Source organism: Pagrus pagrus (assembly GCF_965226575.1).
Source record: "Pagrus pagrus genome assembly, chromosome: 2".
Lineage (NCBI taxonomy): Eukaryota > Metazoa > Chordata > Actinopteri > Spariformes > Sparidae > Pagrus > Pagrus pagrus.
In genome coordinates this window covers 13,070,131-13,081,018 of record NC_140186.1, presented here as the reverse complement: position 1 = coordinate 13,081,018, position 10,888 = coordinate 13,070,131, and the positions used below count along the sequence as shown (strand labels likewise).

At 37.6% G+C, this 10,888-nt stretch overlaps 1 protein-coding gene across 1 annotated transcript; it reads right to left on the bottom strand.

Moving 5' to 3' along the window:
• Window positions 1-151: 151 nt before the first annotated feature.
• Window positions 152-5,696, bottom strand: ppa2 (inorganic pyrophosphatase 2). The gene is made up of 12 exons (XM_084376152.1): window positions 5,444-5,696; window positions 3,682-3,746; window positions 3,502-3,546; window positions 3,356-3,409; window positions 2,735-2,854; window positions 2,424-2,510; window positions 2,140-2,266; window positions 1,261-1,388; window positions 1,001-1,086; window positions 844-913; window positions 688-727; window positions 152-597 (listed from the first exon to the last, which is right to left on the bottom strand). The coding sequence occupies exons 1-12, from the start codon at window positions 5,631-5,633 to the stop codon at window positions 575-577; spliced, it is 1,035 nt and encodes a 344-aa protein (XP_084232278.1). The 5' UTR covers window positions 5,634-5,696; the 3' UTR covers window positions 152-574.
• Window positions 5,697-10,888: the final 5,192 nt, after the last annotated feature.

Sequence of the window (10,888 nt, the reverse complement as noted above, 5' to 3'; positions counted from 1 at the left end):
ATGTGGGTGTTTTTTTAATAAAATTTATATTTATTTAAAGCAATTTGATTTGTTACTCCAAATTAATACAAATATCTATATTGTGTTCATTATTGTCAACATGTGTACGTTTTTAATATGTAATTACGGATGAAACTGGAAAGAGATCATATCATGTTCAAGTCGCATTTGTTTTATTTACCCAAACAGGGAGACATGTTTTCTTGTTACATACAAATTGCGTTGTGTTTGTGATTACAAGCACTGATTAATTACATTCTAAAACAAAAATTAGAGTGCGTTAGCATGACTTTCAATCTTAACACAAAGTCCAGACACAAAACACATCTTATTTCTGGTTCTTTACTTAACATTACAAAAGTACAGATCTTCAGTCGCTAATATTTTCAATGTACTGGCTTTTAGTGTCGTCGTCGCTCCCCGCCCCCCAAACAAATTGTCGTATGATAAATGTAGATGGCACTTTATACATCGAAGAATGAGTTCTTACCAAAAATAAATCCAGCTGCTTACAAAAGATGCAACTGCTTCATGTGATGTTAAGTTTTGTTGGTTTCCATATTGTGTTAGGGCTTCAGACAAAATGCCACTTATCCACTGTGCAAGAAAAGATTTAGATAAAAAAATAAAATAAATTAGTGTCGCAACATTAAAAACCTAAAAGTCAGTGTGTCACTATTTACTTACCATCTGGAGACACAGGATGTGCACTGCCATATGCAGGGGCCTGGGGTGTCAAATGATATAGATGACAATTACCAAACCTAAGCCTCAGTCAGCTTTATATACCATTACTGTTTCTGCTATCATCAATGTGAAACAACACCATATGTAAGTCCTCACCGACTGGACCACATCTTTGGTCTCGTCTGCACTGCATTTGAAAGGGCTCTCACAGCAGGAGATATTCTTGCTGAAAAGAAAAAAAGGAATAATGTTCAGTACATGTACATCACACACACATACACACACTGCAGGGGTTTTACCTCATCCAACTCACCATTCAATTCCTCCACTATTCGTCTGCTTCTGCACTAGTGCCCTCCAGTGCTTGTGGGTGGACTTAATGATCTCAACTGCAAAGTCCTGAGAAAAGGACAAAGAATGTCAGAGAGAAAGACATTTTGATTTCTTCGAGGAGCAACTCATTTGAGCCTATTTAGTTTTATCCACTTAAACCACAATGGAGTCCAACACCTCGTACACAAACAGTCATGTCTTATCGATCTACTGTATTTGGTGATACAAAGGTCGCAGTACCTTGTCTTTGAATTGTCCATTGAATCCAAATTGGTTCTCAGGTTTTCCATCAGGCACCTTATATTTCCTAAACCAGTCGACAGTGGCCTCTAAATGACCGGGCCGACTCTTTCGGACATCCTCTATGCCTGAGGAAACAAAAACACATTCAACAGAATAAGATCAGAGGAGCAATTTGCATCTTATTCGTCTTGTATGAACTAGATATGAATCTGCATTCCAATTACATTTGTTTTTTTGGTTTACATCTCAAAGAAAATTATGTTGAATATGAATATCCTTCCATTTATAAACATAACGAATTTATAGTGGTTAGTAAAAAAGAAATGTCTGATTAAACCATTAGGAGAAAGCTGCAGCTTAAACAATGCAGGCTTCTCTTATATTGAGAAACAGGTTTTGCAAATACTGTATGAGGTTAAAAAAAATGAATTCAACATGTTTGTTTGGCCTTGAGCAAAGACACAATGTTTTGGAAAGAAACTCTGAATGTAAACAAAACCATGTTGACAATAAAAACTCTGTAGGGTTCATTTTCAGTGAGTGTTTTAACTACAGAGAGCTAGTCTGCTGTAACTGTCTGGGCTGGCAAACTTCTCAAGGATTTCTGCAAATACTTTTTCAAAATGTAATCACTTGAATGTGAACTACTTATATGAAAAAACATGTATATAAAAACCTTGTTTAGTATGTGGACAAATGCAGATCCGACAGGTTCTGGAGATTGGGTAGCTAATCTTAAAAGGTTCTGCATAACTTCCATGACATTTATTCTTGATTCCAGATAAAAAGCCTAAATTTCTTAACTTAAGATTGTCCTATGTTTGGAGAACGGATCAGCATAAGGTAGTTTCTAGATGATCTGGGGAAAACACCCACTGTTTAAGCTTTTGGCATCCGGATCCTCAGCATTGATAGCGATGACCTTCCAGTCCATTTCTCCCTCATCGATCATGGCCAAGATACCAAGCACTTTCACTTGAATCACCTGACCTGGAGAGCACACCTGAAGAACAGACCAACATAAAAACAGTCAAGACAATCAACCACAAAATGAAGTTATTATTACAAATGTTGTGTTTTATAAAGTGTTTATTAAGTGAGCAAAAAACATCCAATAATTATAGAATTTGGATAGATATATATATCTCTGGGGGTCTTACCTGGGTGCCGATCTCACAGACGTCAATAGGATCATTATCACCACAACACTTTGTCTCTTTGTCTGTGTGGTTTGGGTCTTCCCATGTCTTTTGCAAGAAACAGTTAGATTTCAAAACCATTTAAACTATCTACTTGGAAATAAATACATACAAATGCACATAAATGCACTCATGGGCATAACTGGGATCAACATCAATACAGCATGAGGATGATGGACATAAAACATTTCACAAAAAATAAAAATCTTAATGACCTTAGTTCTAATGTAACCCTAATGTATGTAACCTAATGTACAGGACAATTTCCTCACCTGTGGGATTGCCCCATAATTCCAAATGTAACCTTTATGGGGAAAAATGTTGGCAACATACCGGAGCTTTCCTTTCTTTACATCTTGTTTGATCGGGTTCAGTGGTTCCTTTGTTGCAATCTGGAAATTGAAGAACTTATGAAGGTGTATGTAGGTGTGTGCATTTATAAGTTATTTATTTACAAGTGCATATTTTTGCCACTGTTAAAAGACTACACTCAAAGCCTCAGCTTCTGGCGAATGCTAGGCTATTTATTTAAACAGCAGCAGCTTCAAGTTACTGTTAGGTTAACTTCATAGAAGGCAAATAATTGGACACTTTAATTAAGCACTTAATGCATAACTGTCTGTGACCTACCAAGAAACTGGCTGATACAACTGGTATCATCAATGTAGGGTCTCATTAAATAATAAATAAAATAGCCTCAGGCTATTGCTATGTTTAATTCTTGGAAAATGTATTATTATCATTATTATTAAATGAAAGTTGACAGACCTGTTCATGCACACCTGCAGTGTTTTTACTTAAAATTACTTAAAATGCAATGTCAGCCTTTGGAAAGTGTAATAATGACATCAATATTCCTTTAATATGAGGTACTGTATCTCTACCCTTCTTACCTCCATTTTAGCATTTGACCACCGAGGAACCTCCACAACCATGTTGAAGAGCACCTGCAAGTGCAGAAGAAAGCTATATGCAGTATATGCTGGGGTGGATGTTTTCAGGTGGTAATACTGACAACAATTAAATAAATTTGATGTACCTCACTCTCATTCTTCTTGGGTTTTTTAGCTGGCACATCATTGTCCTGTAACAGAAAAACCAAATCAGTGTATTCCTGGTGGGAATATAATGTTTACGCATGTTAATAGCTAAACATAGTCATAAAATATCTGCAGTATTTATCAAACAAATACGAAATCATTTGCAATCAAAAAGTTACCTTTTCTGTCTCTGCTATAAGTGGAATGTCATGGAACGGTGAAATGTATTTTCCTTCAGAGGTTTCTATGACAAACAAACAAAACATGTTAAAAAATAAAACCTCCATACATAAACAATCCCAGAAGACATACAATTATTAGACTGCCAACAGAAATAGTTTGATCTCTGGTCAGTATAGTTTCTGGTGTCTTGGATTTGTCTGTCTTTAGAATGAATCGTGACATCGGGGTCAAGTTCAGCAAAAGTAATCATATCAAACAACATGATAACGAACGTGTTTTGGCTGCAAACCTTAACATCAGACAAAACAAACATTTCACTACAGGACATCTTGTAATATATTCTGATTTTGTGTATATTAAGTCTAATACAATACTTATGACTGTCGACTAAAGATGAAGAATATAAGTGAGATTCCTGATCCAGGAAACAATAATTGTCTACTTACTACAAGTGTCTTCTATGACTTTCAACCACATCTCACTCTCTTCCTCAGCAGATAGTTCAGTTGTCACTGATACAGATAGCAAGCTATCTCCATGACAAAATAATAAATTACATCCACTAAGGAAGGCTGTTGACAAGCACCAGGAAAAGCTGACAAGTAGACATCAAGTGAAGATTTTTTTTCAAAACATTCAATGTCATTGTTTAGTTTAGTTTATTTAAGAAGGGACGATATAAATGAATAGAACCCGTGGAAATACATACTGTGACTTAAAGGTCCAGTGTGTAATGGGATTCAATGGCAGAAATGACTCAAGAGTGGGCGTTTCACGTTTTTAGGAGCCACCTTGGTGTCTCCTATAGCCTACCCTTGGTGGGACGAGGTGTATTCAGTTGGTTGCGATGTAATCTGCAACCTAACCACAAGATGCCACTTAAAACATAGTTTTGCACTGTCAGTTACTGGTATCCTCAATTTAGGGGCTTGTTTGATTAGAAAATAACTTATTGTTGACTTATTGGTTATACTGGATGTCATTTTCAGCAACACTAATGTGACTAATGTTTTCTCTTGTTTATACACCACTCAAAATTAGTTACTCTGTGACATATTTCAGTTTTTACTTTGTTTTTTGAATATGTCTAGTCCCCAACAATAATACAACACATCAATTGACTTGTATCGTGCATCCATATCCCAATATCCCTAACTGATTTTGAGTAGTGTATTAAAAGCTGTATGAATACACTTGCAGTTGTGACCAAAAAGGGGGTGATATTTTATTAAGCTTACACATAGGCTACATTATCACCATTAAAACCAAACATAATGAATGAAATCTATCAATTAGTTCATTATGATACAATAAAACTAATCAATATCTGCTTCACAGTGCAATTAGTTCAACTTAATTTGATATACATGGCTGAATTGTATACTGTTGATGAGAATAGACCAGTATTTCTCTTTTCTGTGTAGCTACGTTCCGCGTGACCACCCAACAGGAAGTAACACCACGTGAGGAAGTACCGTCCAGTCAAACATCCTTCTTCTTTCTGCCCGTGAACTATTTGAACCTGCTGGAAACTTGGGGGGGCTAACATTAGCGAGGTTTCGACACTGAAACAACGTGCTAATAGCGCCACATGTCGACAAAAACATCTCGCTTCCAGCTCTAGAGGTCAAACGTCTACCTGGACCCGCAGGTCGAGCTGCGGTTACTGTCAGACACCTCAGCCTCGTAATAAACCGGTAACCGAAATACAGGGGACACACATGGTTTCTCCCATCATGGTGGCGATGATTAACTTACTAAAATAAATCCGGTAGTCGGGAGAATGGGGGTGTCCTCGCTCCTCCGTGTGATAGTGCATCGTGTTTCTCAGGTAATACAGGCGAGGAACCGCCGCTGCTTGTGTGACGAGTTTGTTTCGAGAAGCGGAAAATGAGCCGAGAGCTGTCACAAGGCAGCCGGGCGAACAGCGCAGGAGCAGCGGTCTCATTATACACACGTCTCCCCCCTCGGTCGGTTCCTGCTTCCCGTTTTCCACCGCGCGCTCCCCCACATCCACCGACGTGAATCACGCGAGAGTGACGCCAGGGCTTCCGCTCAGTGGTTTTCAAAATAATAGCATCAACAGTGGTGATAATGGCGGTCCAGAACAGATGCTCTTTGTTTGTTTTTTTACAGATTATTTCCATACTACTGCCTTTTGGCTTGATTTACAGATAATAAATATAATACATTACCTCATCGTGATCCATCTTATGGTCTCCATGTCACTCGCTTCCTAAACAAATGTAGGCCCCGCCGGCACACGCCAGCAAAGATCTTTCTGACAGATCTACCGCTTTTTGTCCAAGGAATCAACAAGAATCAACGAAAACTTATTCTCATGATCATTTTAAAAATTCAGATATTTCAATCACATTTGGGAATAGAAAATTCATTATATCAGAAAAGCTAAAATGACCAAAGAATACAAGGATGGAGGCCTGCAAGTCATTGTTTCAAATTTATTAATGAAATTATTATCATCTATTTATTTATTTATTTATTTATTTGATCATGAACATGCGATAGAAATCTTGCCAAGATTTGTCTATTATGTTTTGGTAGCTCACCATTTTATGGGATCTTTGGCCTGATGCTAGGTGTGACAGGCCTACAAGAAAGACCACTGGAGTCACCAAAACATATCACATATTACATATGTTTACCTGATTTTTAACCATACCTTGAATATTGTAGAAACAGATATGTTTCACTGCACCTTAACAGGCCACAACTGCTTTTTCCCTATAACACTTATATTTTGATAATGAATTGGTTGCAACCGGAAGTCAAATCTCTTTTCTACAGTGTGTGAGCTTCACAATTCTTCAAACACATGATACCTTTTACTGCCACCTAGCTAATCTGTTCCCACAAAAACTGATACAGTAATAATATCTTTGTTCAAAGAACTGTAACATTGATGTCTCTGCACTTTTTTTTTATTTTTAGAAAAAACTTAATGGGCATATTTAATTGATAAGCATAGCAGGAACATCACTCTTTTTATTTTATTTTATTTTTACTCTGATGTTTGTTGGCCTGTTTAATTTTTGCTCTTTCCAGCTAACGGACTAAAAATTACTATAGTTACAATGGGATTAGTTACTACCAGTAAAAGAAAGATGGTACAATACATGTTTATATCTTTTGTCGCTAAGATTAGGATAAAACACAGCTTTTACAATCTATCCTTCCACGTTCAGTAGAGAAGAGTGCATTGTTAGTTAGCCTCCTCCTTCTTTCTGGGAAACTTGGCTTCCATTTTTAGAACAACCATAAAGGTCCCTGTAGCTCTTGCTTTAATGTCTCGCTGCTTTTGCTTTTATAACCTGAAGTTAATGGTTTTGGTGTTGTTTATCTCCACAATAGGGTACATCGTGAGATCAAAGTCCATATGTATCCATTGTGCCTTGAACAAACACCCAACCCACTCCAAGTCACCTTGATGTGTCTCCTTTAGTGTTGCATAGGTCGGCCTATGTTCAAACAAATGACATACATGCCGGCCGCCATAAAAAGAATTTCAAAGTGCATGCTTTTCTTTGATACTGTTGCCAAAATACTTTGATTATGCTGAGCACAAAATCCTATGTGTTGCTTCAAGAAAATATTTCATGGTATAAACCTGTAATGTGGACAGAAGTATTGTGACTTGACACCATGATGAAGGAGGTGAACTGGGCTGTTGTGGCAGGATTGTGTGAGACTGTTGAAGGTCAACAGGCGGCTAAAATGTCTCTTTGATCAGTTATTACCTCGGTACTGATTAAAAAAATCTTGATTTGAGAGTCAAATGAGAAGAGTGTCCCTTCCTTCAATTCCTGTCAAGGTGCCCATAAGCTAAGCGCTCAACCGTGACTCTTCCAGTGATGGTACCCAAGTGGTGAGCAGTTAGTCTGTGGCTGTGGAAGACGTTTTATGAGTATTTCCACTTTCTGTATTCACTCGCCTGGCTGGCTCCGGCTGCTGCTGAAAAATAAGGCATACAGCATTTGTTTCTTTTAGCATTTTATTTTTAAAAAAATACTGGCTGGAAACATGCTGTAGGTGGTCACAGTCGATTTCAAACAGAAGTGTAAAATAACGAGGATATTTATGTTTGAGGAGTATAATTCATAGTGCTTATGAGAAATCTGTTGTGAAGTAGTGAAAACAATAAGTCAATTAAAAATAAATATATAAACTATTCAAGTTAATTATCAAGCAAAAATGTCAACCTTGCTCTGGTTTAAGCTTCTCCAATGTAATGATTTGTTGCTCTAGGAATTTTGATGGATATTTTCACTATTTTGCATTTATTTTGTACTTCTACATTAATTAATGTATTTTAAATCAATCCCTCCTGGAATTTGCAATGTTGGTATCTCCACTCTCCGTGGACCTTGCAATTTTGTCCAAACACTGCATCATTATGATTATTAGGCAAATTTGCAGGAGAGTTGAAGTGATTGAACAAAAAAATCATGGTACTGGACTGAAAAAAAATAGTGCATGCAGGCTGAAATTCAACAATGATGTTCTGTCTGGAGATGCAGTGACTGAAACAGCCAGTGAGTGAGAAAAAGTTTAAATAAAACATGTAAATTGTTAAACTATGAGTAGAGAAAAAGTCTGCTCGCTGCTAGGCTAATTGATGCTATGTAAAATGCCGTAGGCTGAAGCTGAGAATGGTGACAAGCAAAAAAAAAACAATTGTGTTTTCTTCTTGACAGTTAATATTGAGCCAAATGTTATACTCTTGATAATTGTGCTTGCTGTCAAGCCGTGTTTTGTGTGTTAGTAGTGTCAATTTAAAGTCAATGTTACTGTGCTTAACAATCTCACATACTTAACATACATGTCTGAAATCCAGAAAACACTTATAACCGCAACATAATGAACAAATACCAAATGCTTAGACTGAAATAACATTATGAACAGTTTGTTATCGAAAACAGTTGTTACAAGGAATACATTTTTACTAAGGTGAAATATAAAATTTGCATTTCAAAATATCCTGATTGCATAAAACCATGATGATGTAGTAACTTAATTTTGACACTCAATTCACTGTAGAAACCAGAAAACATTATGTTAAGCTACAAATGTGTTTATGTTTACATTTCCATAGCCACGCCTTCGACAAAAACACGTGTTACATCGTTACAGTTCTCCCATGATACCATGGATCATGTTCCCGAGTGCTCCGTAACGACTGCTATCTATGTGAAGTTTGAGCAACTAGCCGTGTGCAGCTCGCCCCAGAGGATTACTGGAGGTGTGAATTCATTTGAAAGAGTACACTTCTCTCTTAGAGCAGGTCAAGAAAAGCCACACCCTGAGTGTCATGATGTCATATAAACAAACACTTTCAATGCGCCGGAGATAACATCGTTTACTGACTTGCATGTTTGTATAGGGTATGTGATGGTTCAGTATGTTATGTTACAAAACCCTCCTGAGTTATGTCATACTGCCGACACTGACGTCTGTTGTGTTTGAACAGAATTTAACTGTGCTTGTTTAACAGAGACGAACATGAGACACTATATCAACATTTAATAACTTCATTCTTGAGTTTTCCTTGAATACACACATAAATGATGATGATGTCTTATGTTGGTGACCAGCTGACATACAGTATAGTGGTGAGCCATATGTGTTCATCTAGTCTAACAGAAGTTAAACAGGTGTGCAATGAGCACACTGCACAGGGATCTGAAAACACAATGGGTGCCCTCATTACCTGTGGTTCAATGGGGAGGAAATGCATCCATTCATTGTTCTGGCAAGGAACCTAGTATCTGGTTGCTATGACCAGAAATCATTGTGGCAGCTTGTGTGTTAATGAATTACCTGTCGAACCAGGTTTCCTGTCAAGTTGAGTGTCAAGTTATGGGTTGGCGATAGAAAGAATACTTTTTTGGATCAGGTAACAAAGATAGAAAATGCATTATATATGACAATTTGAGGATTTTTTCAAACTCAAATTTTCACCACAACCTCAAAACCACTGAAAACCAATAACCTGACACAGCTATCAGTCAACACATATGAGTGCAGCTTGTATCAAGTCCTTAAACACTGCTCAAACAATATGTACAGCGCGTGAAGGGTTTCTTTCATTTCACTAGGACCAAGCCATTATGTCGCATGAAAGTAGTTTCATTTGAAATGGCTCGAGATTCTAGATAGATAGGATAAGGGTTGTGTTGATGGATGATCGGGGTCGAGGAGAGGGATAAAGGGTGGTCGAACAGAGCATATATAGCACGGCAGCCCAAAGTGGAGCCCACGTGCCAAAGTTGGACTGCCATAAGGTTTGATTTGTTTCTAAATAAGCACTGAGTGGCAGGTTGCACAGGAAGTCAGTCAAATGCAGGAATATTTTTGCATCTTAACGATACGATAAAATAGATTGAAAGATTTATCAAGGATCTTTATATCTCTGTATTATGAAACTCAAGAAACTTGCAGATGGTCTTGAAGTCACTCTCACAATAAAATAGGTATTTACTTGGGGAAAAAGTGTTGGCACCACTGATCTATAGGAACCAGGTATGAGGCTATGGGTGGGGCTACACCTCGGTAAGAAGAAAAATGACTGAGATGGATGTATGAAGCTTAACAAACGTCTTAGATGTTGGGAAGAAACCGGAGCACCAAGCGGAAATCATACGAGCACGGGAAGAACATGCAAACTCCATGCTGACAGGTGTGGGGGTTTAAACCCACCTATAGGTCTGCACAGTGAGGAATCAGTAACAGTAGCATGGTCTTGTTCCTGAACCTTAGTCATAATAACTTCATGCATGTCATTTATTTCAAAGACTTGTTGAATCCATTTAGTCTATTTAACATTACCTTGACTTGCTGAGAGGTTTGTTTTCCGTACAGGTACACTGAAGACATAAAACATTCTCCTCAATTGATTTGGAAATTCCCTGATTCATCAGTGTGTGAAATAAAAAGCTCTCTGTATTAGTGAGTGTCATTTACAGCACCCGTGCTATTTACATAAATACTTCCTTGTCAACATTTTCACTTTGTTAGAGTCTCTATGAGGCCTCACGTGCATTTTATTTGCAGCACGTTTTAGTTTTAGTCGGAGCAGAAAGAAGCTGATGATCATCCCCGCTGTCTTCAAACCTTCAGGGGAGAGAAAGTGCATCTCAACACTTTCTCTCCCTTGATGAACATAAACGCCTGCAGGGAAGAACA

Bases quoted from the DNA above. Each gene is read 5' to 3' on its own strand.
- ppa2 (XM_084376152.1), bottom strand. From the start codon at position 5,633: ATGAGACCGCTGCTCCTGCGCTGTTCGCCCGGCTGCCTTGTGACAGCT. The intron at 2,511-2,734 runs GTGAGGAAATTG...TTCTTGCAAAAG, and splicing joins ATTATGGGGCAATCCCACAG to ACATGGGAAGACCCAAACCA. The intron at 1,087-1,260 runs GTACTGCGACCT...TCCTTTTCTCAG, and splicing joins ATGGACAATTCAAAGACAAG to GACTTTGCAGTTGAGATCAT.